At 36.2% G+C, this 21,468-nt stretch overlaps 2 protein-coding genes across 2 annotated transcripts; both read right to left on the bottom strand.

The window, feature by feature from the left end:
* Positions 1 to 1,558: 1,558 nt before the first annotated feature.
* On the bottom strand, positions 1,559 to 6,088 carry LOC117696113 (olfactory receptor 1S1-like). The gene is made up of 2 exons (XM_034486709.2): positions 5,987 to 6,088; positions 1,559 to 2,931 (listed from the first exon to the last, which is right to left on the bottom strand). Exon 2 carries the CDS (start codon positions 2,917 to 2,919, stop codon positions 1,981 to 1,983), a length of 939 nt encoding a protein of 312 aa, XP_034342600.2. The 5' UTR covers positions 2,920 to 2,931; positions 5,987 to 6,088; the 3' UTR covers positions 1,559 to 1,980.
* Positions 6,089 to 11,341: 5,253 nt separating this feature from the next.
* Positions 11,342 to 16,717, bottom strand: LOC117697691 (olfactory receptor 10Q1-like). The gene is made up of 2 exons (XM_034488867.2): positions 16,652 to 16,717; positions 11,342 to 12,973 (listed from the first exon to the last, which is right to left on the bottom strand). The coding sequence occupies exon 2, from the start codon at positions 12,966 to 12,968 to the stop codon at positions 12,009 to 12,011; it is 960 nt and encodes a 319-aa protein (XP_034344758.1). The 5' UTR covers positions 12,969 to 12,973; positions 16,652 to 16,717; the 3' UTR covers positions 11,342 to 12,008.
* Between the last annotated feature and the right edge of the window lie 4,751 nt (positions 16,718 to 21,468).

The raw sequence follows: 21,468 nt of genomic DNA, 5'->3' as shown, positions 1-21,468 counted from the left end.
GTGAACATGGATCATTTTTCCCCTATCTTTTTTGCTATATCTACTTTCCCCTGTCCTCATCCATTCTGTTCTCTTCCATCTGCATTCTGATTTTTGGGCAACACAAACATATTCTCATGTAACTACCTTCAAATCACTCTTTCCTTGTTTGAATTTTTTTCCCATATTTTCTCCTCATTCACTTCCTTGTTTGATTCATTTTGCTGCTCCAAAAACTCAGATAGGCAAGTTTTTCTCTCTTGAAGCACCTTACCTAAAATGTCACCATATCTATTATATAGTCCCTCTACCTACATTTCTTTTGACTGCAGACTGAACTACCTTATTTTATACTTACAATTTTATTTATTTACATGTTTATGATTTGCTTCATGCATTGTGACATAACAGCCAAGAACAAACATTTTCTTACTTTGTGTTGATTCTCATTAAGGTACTGAATATTTTTTTTAGTGAAAATAAGTATTGCTGGCATTTCACACATTCAGTTTTGGTGATTATTCCTCTCCACAGTGAAATTTTTTCTGTAATATTTTGGCTGGTAAATTATTTTACATTTGTATTAATTATAGTTAGATAACAAAGACTATTAGTGATGGGTTTACAAAATATATATAGTTTTTTCTCATCATGACTAGCACAATAGTCTAGAAGTAGGATCAAGTGTAAGCTCCACAGACTATTTATACTTCTTCATTAATTTCTTTAGTAATCGACCAAATATCGTCTTTACTAACTTAAAAAACATGGAAAATTATATGAACTATTTTAGTTTGGTTTGGAAACACAATTAGACTGTACATTTTTCATTTCTTTAGTCTTTTGGAAGGCATCTAAAAACTAGTAAATAGAAAGCTGTTCATGGATGTTTATTGAAAATGGCAAGTTAAAAAATAATCCAGGAAAACATAAACAATTAGACACAAATTCAGTCCTGTTGACCATGGGAATTTATGAAGGTGATTATGGGAATTTGTACCACTATTTCTTTCCATTGAACGCTTTTAGGGAAACTTGAAACTCACATACAACTATTACTAGTTTTCTTTGAACTCACTGCAAATGATGTATAGTTTTTGATATTGTACAGAATCTACAAGCCTGAATATATAGAATAGTAGGTAATGCCCACATAGATATAAACCAATTTAAGCTATATTTCCTAGACAATCAAGAATATTTTCAAATACACGTACCTCAAGTTTAGAGAGGTTAAATTGTTGAACCAGGTGAGGTTTGGAAGATAACAATAAAATCTTGTTTGAAATTTTTTCTAGCTTAATAAATGTTTAACAGTTTGAATTCTGATCAAAGTCCTACTCCCTACTCTGATTAATTTCAGTTGATGAGAAACCTAGTTGATGAGAAACCTATTTTTTTCTGAGAGTATCTTTACTAAAAAGTAGAGTCTAAAATATGTGACTAGCAAGGACCAAGAAATACTGAAAAATCTTAACCCATAATATCTTTGATTTGATTTGATTAACAACACACACTTTCTCTTTCTTTTAATTTTTTATTTATTTTTAATTTTAATTTTTCATTCAATATAATTTAATCATATTTTTTCTTTTTCCCAACTCTTCCCAGATATTTTACCCTCTCTGTTCAACCATCTTTATTCAATATCTTCTCTTAACCATGGATAAATCAGGTCTGGAACTAGTAAGCTATTAAAAAACATGTAGGTATGAAACTTGCAATGTAATTAACATATGAAAATCACAAACAACTTGAACCAAGGCTTACAGTAGTATAGAGTGTAATCAACTTTATGTTTTTTATTACTTACCATGGAGATAATGCATCTTATTTTGAATATCAGAACAATGTGTAAAGGCACTAATCACTCAGAGGTGGAAGTAGGAGGCAATTGGACATATACAAACTAGTTCACTAAAAGTTAGATCATCAAAACTATTCTACAAATGCTGGACTGAATCATCTAGTTATTCAGATTAAACTCAGACAATCATGACATCAAAGGGAAAAATGACTTTTATTGATGAGCTTCCTAAAGGCACCCTTCATGTCCTTATTTCTCAGGCTATAAATGAAAGGGTTCAACATAGGTGTCACCACTGTGAAGATTACTGCACCAATCTTGTCTGTGTCCTCAGGGTGAGTAGATGAAGGGAAAAAGTAAACCCCTACAATGGTACCATAGAAGAGAAATACAATTGTCAGGTGAGAGCCACAGGTAGAGAAGGCTTTCCACTTTCCTTCTGTGGATGAAATTCTCAGTACATCCCTGATGATGCAGACATAGGAGAACAGAATGAGAGCAAAGGGAAAAGTGATAACTGATAACCCCACAATAAATTTTACAAGTTCATTGATCATTGCATCTGAGCAGGAAAGTTTGAGAAGAGGTGCCAAGTCACAGAAGAAATGTTGGATAGTGTTGTGGTTGCAAAAAATCAATTGATTGGCCAGAAGAGTGTGTGTTAGAGCAACAATATTGCTTAGAGCCCATGGACAGACAGAGAGCAAAAGACAAAACCTGGGGTGCATAATGTTTGTATAATTCAGAGGGTGGCAGATAGCCACATATCGATCATAAGCCATGACCCCCAAAAGAAAATTGTCAATGACAACAAACACAATAGAAAAGTACATCTGTGTAATGCAGCCCTCATAAGAGATGGATTGACTCTTGGTATGAATATTCATCAGCATTTTGGGCACTGAGGTAGAAGAGGAGGAAATATCAGCCAAAGATAGGTTGGCAAGGAAAAGATACATGGGAGTATGAAGATGTATATCCAAGCCAATGGCCAGAATAATGAGGCTGTTTCCAACCACAGTGACCAGGTACATACTCAAGAAAATCACAAAGATGAGATTCTGCTTCTCAACCTGGTTGGAGAGACCCAGGAGAATGAATTCAGAGAGGGTGGTTTGGTTTTCTTGATTCATATTTCTTCTAATCTGAAGGAAAAAAAAACACAAGCTCTTCATACCCTTTTAAACAACAAACACAGACACAGACACAGACACACACACACACACACACACACACACACACACACACACACACAAAACCAACAACCCTGAATCATATTATTTTTCTGAAGCAAGTTTGTAGGTGGCACTTCTTTGATGCTGAAGAGAAATCCCTTCTATGTTTATGGTAGAAGGGCTACTTACTAAAGAATTATCTTAGCAGTGCAGTGGCTAAGAAAACTCCTTTATAATACAGAGATAATAATTTCTTCTCAGTGACCATCTTATTTCCATAATTTTTATTGATGGCTCTAAAATTTGTTTATATCTCTAAACTAAGAACACAGGTATGTGACCCATAGTGTAAAGATACAATACACCATAAAATTATTTACTTAAAGTATACAAGGAAAAGCTAGAGAGGTAGACTAGTTAGTTGTTAAACTGTTTTCTGCGAAAAACTTGCAGATGTGAGTTTTATTTCTAGCACCCATAGAAAAAACAGTCATGGTGGTAGTGTATATTTTCATTTCTTCCTCTTTCTTTCTTATCTCCTTTTTATCTGTCTCTCACTTTCCCTTTTCCTCACTTAACCTCTCTCCACTTTCTCCTCTCTCTCTCTTTCTCTCTCTCTCTCTCTCTCTCTCTCTCTCATGTGTTTCTGTGTGTGTGTGTGAATATGGGAGGATCCTTGTGCCTTACTGATTAAACATGCTTGCAGAATCAGTAAACTCCACATCACAGTACAAAACTCTGGGTAGCTATTGAAGAATGATGCCCAAAGTTGACACTAGGTTTTTACACTCACAGATTCAATACACATGCATCTACACAGAGATGTGTACCCTTTCCATATTCACACAAATACAAAAGGTAGAAAATGGTCCCAGGATTTATTCACTTTCCTTCTTTAAACCTGAGAAGATAAAGATTTGGGGAGTCTTTGCAGTGAAGTGTCTGCAGAGGCATAACTAATTGAAATTTGGGGATCCTTATTAGAGAGTCCTGTTGTATGGGTGCTCCATTCTACAAAAGTTAGAGGAAGAAGAGTTTAAAAAAATGTAACTGAAGATTGACTGAAAAAAGAAGAAATATAGCACTCTTAGGAGATCCAAGAAATTTAAGTACACATATGAACCTGAATGTATGAATTTGCCTCTTACTTCTGAAGGTTGGAAGATAATTAGCCCACTACTGAAGGGTTGGGGAAGGGTGAATAGTAGAAAAAAAAAGCTTGTATTTCCACTCTTTTTGGGACAGACATGATATGAAGTTTGTGTAGGTTAAGGAGAACTTCATGATGTGGCTGTACTCAGGCCACCTCCTTAGGTCTCCAATCAAGAGGCATACTAATGGGATGAAGGATACTAAGGCTATAATATAATGGGTTAGTTGTCTGAAGAAAAGATATTACCCTTGTTAAACATTTTATTTGGCCAGTCTCCGAAGTGGGGTTTTGAAAGAAGCCCTGGAGTCTCAGGACTGTTCAACAAAAAACCCACTGCTAGTGCCTTCTGGCAACTGTGTTCAGTATTTTTTCCTCTTCTATTTTATTACAACTCTTTTAAATTTTTTTTATTGAATATTTTATTTATTTACATTCAGATGTTAATCCCCTTTCCTATCCTCTCCCCCATAAACCCCTATCTTATCCTCCTCCTCCTTTTTGCTTTTATACTATTTTAATTACATGCAAATATTAAGGTCGGTTCTATGTTAAGGAACTAGCAGTACAATAGATGTGAGTAGTCAAGGAATAAGCAACACAAATAGTCAAAAAACAAGCAAGTCAATAAACAAAGTCCGGTGATCACTATTTCTAAGGGCTTATCAGGTTGACCAAAATATCTGAGCCTACTTCCCTTTTCTAGTCCAAAGTCATTTTCATGCCTGAAGCCTACGTTTTTGTTCTAGCCTAAGATTTATATTTCTGCTTGAAACTACTTTTTTGTTCTAACTCTTTAATTCTATAAAACAGTAATGAAGACTGAGTAATAAACAACAATTAAAATAACACTAATACATGTGTTTTCAGGGAGATGAAGTTAAAGAATGAGAGCAAAGTCCCACTGTCCACTGCTCAGCCCCTGATACCTACTGCAGAGTCTCAACTGACTACACAAGATAATGGCTCTGTCTACTCATTTCCTAGGACCTAAACACTCACTGCACACTCTATGACTTCATAGTACATAGCTTCTGACTACTTGTAGCAAAGCCATTAATTACCCATCATACTTACTCTAACCATACCCTGGCACAAACCCTGACTACTCACTGCGTGATCACTGACCATTTTCCCTTAGTACATGTAGGATTTGAATCAAGAAAGAAGACACATATTTTGAATAAAAGTGAAAGTGAAACCTTAAGATGGGACTTTAAAAATCTGAAAATAGGTCTTTAGTACTAAACATTTTTGGACTACAAATGGTCATAAATCTATTTTCAGTTTACAGGTTGTCACCTAGAAACAGGACAAATTAGACTAAGTGATTTTTCTTGAGATGTTTGTCTCTGTTTTTCTTCTCTCCTACTAGAACTTGAGTACTACCCCTGCCCTTTCTCCTTTTGTCTCTTCCCCTCCTTCCCCCCCCTCTTCCTTGTTTTTTTTTTTTTTTTTTTTTTTTCAAATCACTGTCTCTCATACGGTTCTGTCAATGGGGAGGGGACAGTCAGTCATCATCACTGAGATTGATAGGGAAAAAAGAGAATGTGTGAGGATTCCTTAATTTGGAGCTCAGCTTGTAAATCAGAGAGACGAACATGTAAAATGAAGACTCAATGAGAAAACTCAAATGGGTTAAAAGGCTGGCAGGGATCTGAACCTAAAATACAGACAATGTTGAAGGTACTGTCTTTGATCTAGGTATGGCTTTGGTTTGCCAGGAAAGGGAAATTATATGATTTTGAATGTGTCACTTCAATCTCAGATTTCCAACCTACCTCCCTCAACTGTCAGCGATCTTCCTAAGCTGTTCTGAATCCATGAGGTAGCTGACAAGATGATTAAGACACAAGTAAATTCTAAAATTCTCACCTCTCAATGGTAGTTAAAAATCCAAACTCAAAGGTTTGGTGTTGTTGCTGTATCTTTGACTGTAGAGGTGGAGACTGAAAACAGTCCTAGTGGGCTTCTCTGATAATGCTTTCATGAGGCTGAACTCACAAGGGATATTTAGCTCCTCCAAAGTCCCCAGGGAAAACATCTCTTGAAATGTTTTCCTCAAGGTAAACAGTAATTTTGACACAATAGTTTGCATAGGTGGTTGGAGTAATAGACATGCAACTGCTCTTTGCTTTGTTTGTCTTCAAGTCTTTTTTCTATGCAGAGAAGTCCTTCTTGTCACAGTTATTACTATTTAGGGTAAATGAATTGTTGGTGATGGTTTGGATTTGTTTCCATTAATATAGGACTATTTGGAGATTCTCTTATTAATTACCTCATGCTCCCTGCTAAATAAGAACACTTAGTCAATGTCCTGAAAATTGACTTACATTTTTTTGCCAGTGGTTATGATTTTAATGTGATGACATCTTTAGTTAAGGTAATGATCCCTGTATTACTGAAATGTGTCACTTTAATCTCAGATTTCCAACTTACATCTATTCTATTAGAATACAGTTTGAAGAAAAAGTGATTCAGACACCTAAACTCTTGATTATAAAGAAAAGAAATAATGCCTATTGTTATATATTTTTTATTTTTGTTACTTATTTTTGAGATAATATAATTATATCATTTTTCTGTTTCTTTCCCTCCCCCACCCCCCATATTTTTGTCTTTGCTTTCTTTAAAATTCATGACCTCCTCTCATTAATTTGTTTTTGTATGCAAATGTATATTTTCTATATCAGTGTTCTATGTTGATGTGAGGCTTCACTGAGAGCAAATAAGCTTTAATTTTAATTAACCAAGAAAGAAAAGTGAAGCCTCTTCTTATAATACAATGTATAATCATGTGCCATGGTACTGAGTCATGAAGGATAATTTGAGTCAACATGAATTCTTATTTATTTATAAATAATTTATTTTTATTGGTTATTTTATTTATTTACATTTCAAATGTTGTACCACTTCCTGGTTTCTCCTCTGCAAACTCTCATCCCAGTCCCCTTTCCCCTTTGCCTCTATGAGGTACACCACCCACCCAATTCCCTCCTCACCACACTAGCATGTCTTACACTGTGGTATCAAGCTTCCACATGACCAAGGGCCTCTCCTCTGACTGATACCAGATAAGGCCATCCTCTGCTACATATGTAGCTGGAACCATGGCTTCTTCCATCTGTACTCTTTGGTTGGTGGTTTAGTTCCTGGGAGCTCTGGGTGGTAGGTTAATATCTTTGTTCTTTCTATAGGGTTGCAATCCTCTTCAGCACCTTTAGTCTTTCTCCCGACTCTTCCATTGGGGTCCACAGGCTCTGTCCGATGATTGTCTGTGAGTATCTGCATCTGTATTGGTCAGGTGGTGGCAGTCAGGGGACAGCTATACCAGGATTCTCTCAGCAATCACTTTTTGGAATCAGCAATAGTGTTGGGGTTTGGTGTCTGCAGGTGGGATGGATTCCTAGGAAGGACGGTCTATGTATGGTCTTTCCTTCTGTATCTGCTTTATTTTTTTGTCTCTGCATTTCCTTTAGATAGGAACAATTCTGGCTTAAAATTTTTAAGATGGGTTGGCGGCCCCATTCCTCATCTAGGGGCCTTGCCTATCTACAGGGGATGGATTCTACAAATTCTGTCTCCCCTTTGTTGGGTATTTAGACTAATATCATCTTCATTAGGTCCTGGAATCCACTTGCTTCCCTGGCATCTGGGACTTTCTAGTGGCTAAGCCCAGTTTTTCATTCCCCACAACTACATATTTCTGTTCAATATTCTAACACTCTGTACTTCTCTCCTGTCTCTTTCTATCCCTGTTCCTGCCCCCTTTACCCTCCCCCTCCTTTTTCCATCCCAGGTTCCCCCCTCCCCTTATCACCTGTGATTATTTTGTTCCTCTTTCTAAGAACTGAAGCATCCATACTTTGGTCTCTTTTATTCTTAAGCTTCACATGGTCTGTGAATTGTATCACTGGTATTCTGAGCTTTTAGGCTAATAGCCACTTATCAGTAAGTGCATACCATGTGTATTCTTTTGTATCTGGGTTACCTCACTCAGGATGATATTATTTAGTTCCATCCATTTACTTGAAAACTTCATGAAGACATTATTTAATAGCTGAGTAATACTCCATTGTGTAAATGTACCATATTTTCTATATCCATTCTTTCATTGAGGGACATCTGAAAATTGGAAATATAACTTAAAATGAATATTGAAATGATATTGCATATCCCCCAATATATTGAGAAGCCTGTAATAGGAGACTAATGCAAAGTAAACTATGAAGGGGTATTAGGGAGAGACACAGGCAGAAAGAGTAGAAATAGTTGAGAGGAGCTAACAGACAACAGTCCAGCTTACCTTACATGGATAGTTGGTTTTCAAAACGTCAGAAGTGCATAGAATTGATGTTAAAAATATTTCTATATTAATGTTCATTTTGGTTAGAGACCTGTCTGCTCCTGACAGCTTCCTGTCATGGATTCTAAGAAGAAATTCAGCATCCTTGGAGTTACTCCAGTTGTGCAGTGACAGCCACTAGGCAAGAATTGCCTCTTTCCATCTACAGACAAATTACTGTCCAGAAAAAGACACACTTGCAGAATAGTCGACTGATTATATCTGCCTAGACAGAATCATCCCTTAATAATTCTGCATCACTAAGGTCTGTCAGATGATTCTGGGCCAGAAGGCTGAAGATTTGATGCTTCAACGTTCAGTAGTATAGGGGCTTTCCAGGTGTTCAGCGGTCTCTATAAATTGGCTAAGTTTTAGAAGCTATGCATAGTGCTTCCCATAATTTCAGTTAACTCACTCATTCTGGATTTCTGACAGGGTTGAAGACCTATAGTCTCATAGCCAATCCTGGCTATTTACTTTGAGAGAAAAGATCTTAGTGGATGGTTTCCAGCTGACATTCATTCTAAAGCCAAGGAAAAAGCCAGTTTCAAAACTAAATGTTTTAGTTAGGAGAGATGACAGAGGTTCTGGTTAGTCAACAAAATGATGGACTGGGTATTAGGACTATCTTGTACCTCACTGGTACAATTAGGAATAATTATGCTCTAATTACATTTGAGAGAAAGGTTTTATTTTAACAGGAAGGGTGAAGCTAGGTGATGAGACAGAGAAAGAGAGAGAAAGAGAGGAGGGGGCATGGAGGCAGATGTTCACGTGACTCTACCAGTCATAGTTTATATATCTATGCTGGGTGTTGTGTTACACTTCTGATTGAGCATTACCAAACTTATAAAGCCTTTGATTAACATTTAAAAAACATAAAAGCAAAAAGGAAAAGGGGGCATGGGATAGGGGTTTTCTAGGGAGGGGAAATGGGGAAAGGGGATGGCATCTGAAATGTAAATAAAATAAAAAAATAGATCCTTTTTTCTTAATGCTTAAATATTCTTTATAACACATTGAAGGCTTTTATTATTCTATAAAACAATGGACATTTCTCTATCTTTGATGTGAAAATAATGTAGTCTGTGGGATAACTGTAGATATAACATGTACTCAGACACATGAATTTATGACTAAGATTTAAAAAATGAAATGATAGACAATAAAAGTTATCAATAAATCTGTCACCAATCTTTCTGTTTCGGCCACAGAAAAGGGAAAAGTGAGTAGATCCAAATACTCCTTTTGAAAATTTGTTCACTTACCTCTTCTAATTTTATTAAGATGGTCTTTTTGAAAATAGACTTTATCAGAATTGAATTCCTGATATTTTATATGGAATGACAAATGTCAGATAAGTAAGGAGAAAGTAGTTACCTATATACACAATTAACACAAACAAGAAAAAGCCAGTATACTATCTTGTATCACCTCAAGTTACATATCCTCCAGAGGTCACTCATTTATCTGTTTACTTTTCATGCAATTATTGTGGAAAGAGAAATTGTGCCTGTATCAGTCCATCAAGGGCAATAATTAATCTGAGCCATTATAGGGATAATAGATTTTGTGCATGGCCTGGCCTGCAGATGGGAATCAGAAATGGGGGGAGAGAATATGGGAAGAAATACCTGGAATTGTAGGGCATTTTAGTGGCAATGTAGAAATCTAGTGCAGTAGAAACTCTCAGGATGCCAGAAGAGTGACCCTAAGGAGTCCTCATTTTAATGGAACATATGTAATTGGTACTGGCCGTCTTCTGTAACTAGGCAACTACCAATGGTGGAAGTAGAACACCAACCTAGTCATAAAACTGACTTACAATCTCTTCTGTCTGCAATATGTGCTAGGGCAATGTTGGCAAAGAACTGATGGAAGTGGTAAACAAATGACTAGTCTAAATTTAAAGCCCAGTCATGAAATAGAGCCCATGCTCAACATTGGATGACCAGAATACATATCCAACATTTTCTGGATAGCCCTGAGACCTATAATAAAAAGATTCTGTAATATGGTTTCTAATGATATTTTGCTACACTCATTGATATGTGCTTATACAGTCAACATCAGAGAGTTTTCCTCTGGTAGTTGATTTGAAGGGATGCAGAGACCTGCTGTTAAATATTAGGAAGAGAAGGCACTCAATTGGAGATTTTCATTGGGTACCTCCCTTGGAGGTTGGGATTCCATTCAAAAGGAGGAGGAAGAATTGTAATATTCAGAGGGATTAAGGACATGAGGAGAGCACAGCCCCTATAAGCACAAGGCTTATAGGGGCTCATAGAGACTGAAGTAGCATCCACAGATTTACATGTATAGCTTAGTGTTTTTGTGGGACCCCTAACAATAAGAGTGAGAGTACCTCTGATTTTTTTTCCTGTTTCTGAGAACCTTTCCCTCCAATTGGGTTGTGTCACTCAGCTTTGAAATGAAGGTTTGTGCCTAGTCTTATTTTTTCTTGTTACACTGCATTTGGTTGATATCCCTGTGAGGCCCATTCTTTTCTGAAGGGAAACAGGAGGAAGAGTAAATCTGAGGAAGAAGAAAGGTGAAAGTGGTATCAGGACGGAGTGGAAGGAAGAAAAACTGAGGTTGGGTTGTATTGTATTAGAGATAAATAAGTAAATAAAACCATTACCAGGAAAAATAAACAAAATGTAGGAAACAAACAACAAAAATAAATTTTTTAAATGATACTATTTATGTTTATATAATTATTTAGCATGTACATTTAAAACTAATTTCTTCTGATTATTGGAGAGATGGTTTTGTGGTTAATAGCACTTGCTACTCTTGTAGAGAAGACTTTTTCAATTTCCTGAATTCATATGGCTGCTCACAACAATCCATAACTCCACTTCAGGGTGGTATGCCCTATTTGGCTTCTTTGGTCAACAAAACACACATATTCTTCAAAGAAAAACACTCATACCCATAACTTACTTAAAAAGAAATCATTTATTTCTTCTTTACTGAAGAAAAAAACTATTTTGAGAAAGAGAACACAGAAACATCAATTACTATAATTAGTTTTTGCTACCCTACCACAGTTGTGATATGGTAGACACTATGTCAATAGAAAGAAATTCATGTGTTATTCCTAGATGATAGAAAGAACAAAAATGAAAAATGATAGATAGAAAAACTGCATTCATTGAAATGCAAAATAAAAACAATTGATGAATTATCTAAATTATGCTTCTGTGTGCATAATGTCTAAGATGTCTAAAATGATGTATTTCTTTGAGAATAATACATGTTTATGAATTTTCCTTAATAAAGACACCCCCTCAGCAGGCAATATTTACAAGGACATCAATCTATCATCAAGAAAGTATTACTTGTGTTTGATGCAGCAATTGCTATAGGAAAACATAAAAAATTAAATTTAAGTTATATTCACAGTACTTTGGGAAATTAGTGCAGATGAACATGGTGAACATAGAGAAAAAGAATCAAGAGCCAAATGTAAAAGGAAAATAAGTATTTAAATTGTCATTTAGAGTTGGTTGGCTTAACTGTTGGATACTCCACTCCACACTCAAGGTATCAACTAGTGTCTGAAGCTGGTACATGGAAGAAAGAGTTCCTCAGAGCATCTTTGATATCTTTATTCCTAAGGGTGTAAATCAGAGGGTTGAGTAACGGAGTACCAAAGATATAAACCAGGGCAATTTGGCGGTCCTCATCCTCTGAGGTGCTGGAGCGGGGCCTCAGGTACACTAGGCTACAGCAGCCATATTGTAGCAAAACCACAGTGAGGTAGGAGGAACAGGTGGAGAATGCCCTCTGGCGACCCTCTGCAGAATGCATGTGCAGAATGGTAGAAGCAATGAACACATAGGAGATGAAAATTAGCAGGAACGGGACTGTCAAAACTAGGATACTAACTACATAGAGGACTGCTTGATTCACATGGATGTCAGCACAGGCCAGGCGCATGATAGGAGCCACATCACAGAGGAAGTGGTTGATTTCCAGGCGGTGTCTACAGAATGGCAATGTGAAGGTAAAGGCAGTAAGCTCCAAAGAGAGAAGAAGTGCCAAGCTCAAAGATCCCATTACCATCTGGACACATAGTTTCTGGGTCATGATGAGGTTGTAGTGTAGTGGATGGCAGATGGCCACATATCTGTCATAAGCCATGACCGTCAAGAGAAAACAATCAGTGCAGCCAAAGACAGAGAAAAAGAACATTTGTGTGCCACAACTAGCCAGCGATATGGGCTTCTGGGATCCAAAGATGTTGGAAAGCATCAAAGGCACCACATCTGTGATGTAGCAGATTTCCACAAATGACAGACTGCCCAGGAAAAAATACATGGGAGTTTGCAGGGAGCTGTGCTTGCACACCACCCAGATAATGGTGGTGTTGCCACAGAGGATCATCAAATAGAGGAGGAAGAAGATGGTGAAGAGGATTCCCTGAAATTCAGGAACATTGGTTAAAACACGGAACACAAAATCTGGTGGGCAGGATTTGTTGAAGAAAGGTTTTCCATCCACCATGTCTTCTGAAAAAAAAAAAAAGCCTATGATTGATGGCTTATAATAAGGGTAGGGAGGCTGATTCTGAGTTGTGACTAGGGATTGCCTATTTAGTATTCTGTTTTCAAGTACAATGGAGAAAATATTTTCCTAATAGACGGCCTCACATGGTTTCTCTGAATGCCTCCATTAATTGGGCAGTAGCCTATAAATTCTCATTTCAATCTATACCAATCAATTTTTCTTTTGGTGCATCCTATCACTTGGCCTTTTAAATTCCACTGACATGAGCTAATACTTTGCTTGCATTTTATTCTAGTTAATTAAATAGGTATAGTTGTAGATATTTTAAAATGAGATCAATGGAAATTCTGGCCATCTTTTTGGATAAGCTTTGTTATTAAAATATAACATACACATGGAGAACTTCTGAAAAATCCAAGAAGTGCATTTTCAATTTTTGAGATGGATGATGAATATTCAAGTACAAAAATTGTAAACATTAAGAAATGAAACAATTTCAATAACTTAAAAATATCCTTCATATTTCCCTAAGTCTTTATTAGCTCTTGACCTTATCACTGCAGATTAGTTTAACTGTGTTTCAATTTCTGAATGTAATTATATGGCATGTAATTTATTGTTCCTGTCTAAATGGAATTAAAACAAGTCCCGAACAAAGGTTCTGGGTTGCTGAATGACAAATCAGAATGTGCAACTCACAGTAGAGAAGTTGTAATGTAAAACTAATATGATTTGCATCAATTGTAGTGCTTGAAGGTGCTTGTTGAGCTATTAGGGCAAAAAGTAATTAAGTCTTCTCAGCTGTGGACCCTTTGAAGTACAATAATAACCAGTGACTTGGCATGATATGCTCACTGGTGCAATAGTGACCCTAATGTTATAAGAGTAACCAAATACATTATACTTGTATTTAAGATGTACTCAACTGGAGGAAAATTTGGTGTCTGGTAGAAATATCTTATCTAAAATTCCCTGGCTGGATTCTACTAACTTACCCAAAATCTCATTGCTATGTTAAAGACATTCAACTTTCTTTTCTTTTCTTTTCCTTTTCTTGTTATCTAGTAATCCATACAAACTCACAGACTATATACTCTCAATATTCTATAGCTTTCTCCATATCTGTTCTTAAAGAGCACATTAAACTTTAGTATATGCTGATTTCTGAGTGCTCAGTTAACTTCATTGGAAAGGGCATGTGTGAAATACTCAGCTCTGGACTTTACTAGTTTAACTACTATTTACATTAGTGTTACATTTAAAGTCAAGAATGTACATTTTTTCACTTTCATATGCACCTTCAAACAAATTTTATTTAAAAATCAATTGAGTTATGTTGTAAAATTTCAGGACCTTTAAGTTTCCTTGAAAGCCAGACAGTGTTCAATGGCTTCTTCCATAGATTAGACAATAATAACTTAAAACTCACATAGATTGTGACTTTTCTTTGACTAATTGCTATCTATTTATATCTGCTTGTCATATTCGAAATGCAACACTAAAAAACTTTATTAAGATGGATTTAGCTAATCAATAGATAGTAGACAGTGTAACAGTTAAACAATGTCCTCATGAACTGAATTGTTGGGTTAATGACGAGAAAGTCATTGATTTTATAGCTACTTCTTTGCTGCAGATTGATAATTCCAATCCAGAAACACTGTATATAAAGAACAAAAATGTTCTTCAAAGCATGAAAGAATCATGAAACCACAGAATTCTATAAGTATAGGTCTTATGTAAACTCATTTACCAAAATACACATAAAATTGAATCTCTAAGGATATAAAAACATGTAATCCTACCTGTTTATATCCTGTCTTCCACTACTGAGGTGTCTAGAGATTAAGTCCATTGCAAATGTATATGATTGTTATTAGAATGCCTAATGCCAGAATTTACATCCTAGTAGATTAGTTTAGAGCTGAGCCCATAGACATCCCTTAAGTACATTTTCTTTCTCATCTCTCCTGGGGGATTTAAAACATCATTAAGAAAGTGTAAACTTCATGCAAAGAAAACTTCAGTATGATTCTGATTGTGCAGCCAAAACAAACACTAAAGCTCAGAGCACAATTGATAGGACACCAATAAAAAAAAAAAACAGGTTTCTGAGGTAGAAAAAAAACTGACAGAAAATAATAATGCGATGTCTGTCAAATGCAAGAGGAGTCTTTTAAGAGCAAAGGAAGAAACTTTATTATCTTTGTTATGGAATGATATAATTATATATTGTTCACAGGTAGACTCTTAACAACTCCAAAATGGTCATATGAGAAAATTGCCTGCTGTTTGTAAAGAACCAAGTTATAACACCATTTGTCAAGAGAACTGAATGTTTTGGCTTCTCTCCTACTTTTTTTTTCCATGTTTGTGAAATACAAAATTGTTTAAATGGCAAATCAAAATAATAACAGTCATGATGGATAGACAAAATGTAATGTGAAATGTAGAACTAAAGAACAGTAGAATAGAATTGAATGGTTCCAAGTAGAGAGTCCCTACATGTAGGAGACCTGAGCCTCAATGCATGCAAGGAAGGCATGCATTGGTTGGGAAACTGGATTTCTAATATTTACTGAGATTGGCTTTTTATTACTGGAGAAGGGTCTTAGTTACTAAAACAAAAGATGTTTTCTCAACACAGACAGACAGAAAAACACTGATTCATCACAGGTTGTCACCTAGAGATAAGGAAGGGATATGCATTAGGGTTTTTTATATTGAGATTTACTGAAGAAATACCAGTATGAAAGTCAAGTAGTATTTGTATTTTGTCATTTTTCCCTCTCTCTATTTTAGCATTGACAATGTCACTGTCTCTTAAAGGGTTTTTGTTTCTGTGGAGAATTTGAAAAATCATTGACCATATAATTGAAACTAGGTAAAAGAAGGAAGGGTTTTTTTGGAGTAGCAGTTCAGGTGTTTCTCCTGAGATGTTTGGTTTACAAATTTGAGGAGGAAGTATATTCCTGTGAAGTGGAGAAATGTTGACAGCTACTTCTGTATTTTCTCCTTATGTTGATTAGAGGAGACTATTTGGTGAATGATTAGACTTCCTGACAAAACTAAAGTAGATAATGTGTGCAGGAATCTGTAACTAAGGCATAGAGTACCTTCACTGGGTATTTTGGTGTTTAAGTTCTAGATTGTTTTTAGGATTGACCACAACAGAGACATGGGTATTTTCTTTCTTTTGTTTGTTCTTTAAATTTTTTTCATCCTGATCAGTTTTTTTCTGTCGTTTTTCCTCCCAGTCCCTCCTTCCCATCTTTGCTTTTCCCAACCATTCCTTTTCTGTTTCTCGTCAGAAAAATGACAGACCTCCCACAAATCAAATACCACATATCAAGCTTCAGTAAGACTAGGTACCTCCACAGCTTAGATACTCCTCAACAAAAATAATGGATAAGACAATGTGGTATATTTCCACCATGAAATATTACTCAGCTGTTAAAAAAATTACATCATGAAATTTCCAGACTTGTGTATTTTTGATTGAAGATATCAAATCTAGGTTTTTTGTTCTACTTTTCAAAGCTACTAGGGGTGTCGTGCAAACTGTTTTGAGTCTTTAAAGTGATTCTCTAGCTGGTTAAAATCAATGGTCAGGTTTAAAATGGCATAACTCTGATTATAAAATCATAGAACTTACTGGGGTCTAGATCTTTTGCACTTACCGGTGCAGCAGAAATGAAAGCATCTATTCTTGGCTGCTCAGAACTAGATTCTTACTCTGAGTCCCAGAGTTCATGTAGTCACAGTGGCTCACATGAGACATCTGCCTCCTCCCAGCTCCTTAGAGAAAAAAATCCCTGCAGTGCTTTTCTCAAGGGAGACAGTTATTTTTACATTGTTGTCTAGGAGGCAACAGAGAACAGGCAGATAATTGTTTTTTCTTTGCTCTTTCTTCAGCACTGTTTCTATGCTATGACTTTTTCTTTGTGACTTAGTTTGTTATTACTGTTCAAAGTGGACTATTGACCACGTGTGTCTTATATTCCCATGAAGTAGAAGAACATAGTTAAACTTTTGTATTTTCTTCTTGTGCTGATTAGAGGACAATATGTAGTGAATGCTTAGAATATTAAGATGTACTCCCCTGCCACTAAATGAAAAAGATTTTTATGTGTAGAAGAACACAGACTGTTACCACTATACTTTTCATTGGCTGCCAGAGTAGAAAACAGTTTTTAAAAAATCAATGATTCAATACACAGGACTTCTAAATGTAAACCAAAAATATCTACACTTAAAATACTGAAAAATAATTTCTAAATAATATTGATTTTTTTCTTTCATCACTAGTAAACATGGAACAACAGACCCTGAAATGGACAAGGCTAAGGGAAACTATATATACAGATGCACATTAATATGCCCTATCTTCTAACACCTTTTAAACAATTTTGGAATTTTTTCTCACCTAAGTCAAGAAAATTCATTCTATACTTTTAAGAAATGCATCAATCCTATAGTTTAACAACAAATATTATGTATATTAAATCACATGTGATCATGTTTAATATATAAAACAAATTATATGCCGCTGAACAATAATGTATTCTGTTAGTATCATCTATCTATCTCTCTATCTAATCTATCTATCTATCATCTTATCTATCTATTTATATTTTTATTTTTATATTTATATCATATACCTCATCTACCTAAGTATCTAATATCTATTAACCATCAATCATCTATCTGTCTTATATTATTTCTCATGTACTACCTACTTGTCCCCCTCTATCTTTAGCTATGATATATTGGCTATCTATCAATCATCTGTTTTCTAGTATCTATAATCTACCATCTAGCTGCCTTCTTTCTGTCTCCATCTCTCTCTTTGTGTGTGTGTGTGTGTGTGTTCTATATTTCTATCTCTATCCCTTTATTTGTTTTTCTCTCTGGACTGAGCTACAAAAGAAATATATTAGCAACAGAACTCTTTATTTCATGATACATTCATAAAGGAAATTCAGCATTGTTACTTATTTTACTGTTTATCTGTGTGTTTATATTTTTGTCATGTGTTCCACTCTTTCTAATTTCTTGTTTTTTATTTTCTAAGGTATACCTCATGGAAACCATTTTGAATTTTCAGGTTCTAGTGCATTGGAAACCAGGACCCATATTCTACGACATGATTCTTTCTTTGAGTCTCACAGTAGTGCATATTTCGTGTAAGTTGACACATGTTCTCAATGTCAGATACTCATAATTATTCAACACTTTCTTAAGCACAACACCTAGCATTGGTCCTTTCTACTGTCTATTCCACAAAATCATTTTTGCCACTTTGATCTTAGTGATAAATGCAATATTCTAAATTTTAGAATTCTATCACTTAAGAATGCATTTTAATGTATTTAAGAATATATTGTGGTGCACACCTTTAATTTTAGCAGTTGGGAGGCAGAGGCAGGCAGATTTCTGAGTTCCAGGCCAGCCTGGTCTACAGAATAAGTTCCAGGACAGGGTTGCTATACAGAGAAACCCTGTCTTGAAAAAACAAACAAACAAACAAAAAGGAATGTATCATCATTGAAGTTTGAGGAAGACAGATATAAGCACTAAGTAAGAGTGGAGAGTGTAGTCAGTCTTTTTATTATTAATAGCAATTAATTATTTTATTTATTTACATCCAAATATTGCCTCACTCCCAGCCCTCCTTCGAAGGGGTCTTTCCCCCATTACCCATCCTCTTCACTTCCAAGAGTGTGTTCCCCGGTATTCCTCCACCCTGGGGCATCAAGTCTGTACAGGATTAGGTACGTCCTTTCCCACTGAGGTAAGACCAGACAAGGTAGCCCTCTGCTAAATATACACTTGGGGCCTCAGACCAGCCTGTGTATGCACTTTGGTTGTTGGCTTTCTTAGTCAGGGTTTTTATTCCTGCACAAACGTTATGATGAAGAAGCAAGTTGGGGAGGAAAGGGTTTATTCAGCTTACACTTCCACATTGCTGTTTATCACCAAAGGAAGTCAGGACTGGAACTCAAGCAGGTCAGGAAGTAGGAGCTGATGCAGAGGCCATGGAGGGATGTGACTTACTGGCTTGCTTCCCCTAGATTGCTCAGCTTGGTTTCTTATAGAACCCAAGACTACCATCCCAGGGATGGCACCACTCACAATGGGCCCTGAAAACTTGATCATTACTTGAGAAAATGCCTTAGAGCTGGATCTCATGGAGGCATTTCCTCAAGGGAGGCTTCTTTCTCTGTGATAACTCCAGCTCTTAACATCCCAATGGCTCTTATAGCTCAAAGTTCCAAAGTCCTTTCAGAGTTCTCCCAAAAACATGGTAAGGTTGTCACAGGAATACCCCACTATGCTGGTCCCAAACCAGCAACATATAGTGGCTCCGTCTCGAGGAGTTCCCAGGAGACTGCATTAGTTGACACTGTGGGTCTTTTTCTGGGATTACCACCCCCACCCCCTTCAATTCCTTAAATCCTTCTGCTAAGCCTTCCATAGGGGTCTTTGACCTCAGTCCTGTGCTTATCTTAAGTATGTACATCTGTCTCAGTCAGCTTCTGGAAGAGGCTCTTAAAAGACAGCCATGCTAAGCTCCTCTCATACATGTTCTTTCAGGTCTTGGTTATCTCACTCAGGATGATATTTTCTAGTTCCATCCAATTGCCTGAAATATTCATGATTTCTTTGTTTTTAATATCTGAATAGTATTACATTGCACAAATGAGCCACATTATCTATATTCATTCCTCAGTTAAGGTACATTTGGAAGCTCCAATTTCTGGCTATTATAACTAAATCTGCTATGAACATAGTGAAGCACATGTTCTTGTGATATGGTGGAGGGTTTTTTTTTGTATCTGCTCAAAAGCAGTATAGCAAGGTCTTCAGGTAGAACTATTTCCAATTCTCTGAAGAACCACCAGATTGATTTGCAAATTGGTTGTACAAATTTGCAAGCCCACCAGCAGTGGAGGAGAGTTCTCCTTTCTCTACATCCTTGCCCTCATGTATCTTAACAGTGATCTTACAGACACTGAAAGAGCAATTTTCAGCCTCATCTAAAAAAAGCAGTATAGTCAAAACAATTCTCGACAATAAAAGAACTTTTAGGTAAATCACTCCCTGATCTCAAGCTGTAATACAGAGCAATAGTGATAAAAACTGCATACAGAGACACACAGTTTGATCAATGAGAGAGTATCAAAGACCCAGAAATAAACCATACGCATAAGGATACTTCATTTTTAACAACAATGCCAAAACCATAAAATGGAAAAAAATCATCTTCAACAACTGTTTCTGGTCTAACTGGGAGTCTTCATGCAGAAGAATGCAAATTGATCCATATTTATCACCCTGCACAAAGCTCTAGTCCAAATGAATCAAGGACCTCCACATAAAACTAGATATAATGAATCTAATAAATGAGAAAGTGAGAAAGAGCCCTGAACACATCAACACAGGGGAAATTTTTCTGAACAGAATACCAATGGCTCAGGTTCTAATATCAACTACAGACAAATGGGATCTCATAAAATTGAAAATCTTCTATAAGGTAAAGGACACTGTCAACAGGACAAAACAGTAGCCTATAGATTGAGAAAAGATCTCCACTAACCTTACATCCTATAGAGGGCTAATATTAAAAAAAAAACATATAAATGACTCAAGAAACAAACAAATAACTCAATTAAAAATGGGGTAGAGAGATAAACAGAATTTTCAACACAAGAATGTCTAATGACAGAGATGCACTTAAAGAAATGTTTAACATTCTATTTTTATTATTACTCTTTAATCTTTTTTTACAGTCCAGACTTTGTTACCTTCCTGGTCCACATTCTGACTGCTCCATATCCCACACATCCTCTCCTCCCCCATCTTCAAGAGGAAGTACCCATGTCCCCCAACCCACCAGACCTTCCCACTCCCTGGGGCTCCAAGTTTCTCAAAGGTTAAGTGTATCTTCTATTACTGAGTCCAGATCCAGCAGTACTCTGTTGTATATATGTTGGGGCCTCATATCATCTGGTGCATGCTGCCTGGTTGGTGGCTCAGTGTTTGACAGATCAGGGGCCCAGGTTAGTCGATACTGCTGGTCTTCCTGTAGGGTCACTCTCCTCCTCAGCTTCTTCCAGAAGTGCTCAACATTGTAAATCATCAGGAAATTGCAAGTCAAAACAACCATGAGATTCCAACTTACAGAAATAAGAATGGCTAAGGGTTCAGTCTGTCTTAATGATACATGTTTGGTTGTCCTAGTCACAAGAAAAGCTGATAGTTTTTCTAAGTGTTTAATTAAGTGCAGGGTAATAGTGTTACTTTGGCTGCTGTATCTTGAACAAGAAGCCCATTTTATTACTTTCCACAACACAAGGCATGATAATGAGAAGATATTTGGAGATGAAACATATTGTTTAGACTTAACCATCCTGGGAACAAGAAAACACAGAAACATCACAACTTGGTCTCTTGGAATACCATAACATGATGCCCTCGTGGGAAATAGTCATGA

This window comes from Arvicanthis niloticus, chromosome 1 (genome assembly GCF_011762505.2).
Source record: "Arvicanthis niloticus isolate mArvNil1 chromosome 1, mArvNil1.pat.X, whole genome shotgun sequence".
In the NCBI taxonomy this organism is placed as follows: Eukaryota; Metazoa; Chordata; class Mammalia; order Rodentia; family Muridae; genus Arvicanthis; species Arvicanthis niloticus.
The sequence above is the reverse complement of the archived record's forward strand: the minus strand, read 5'-3'. Positions and strand labels throughout refer to the sequence as shown.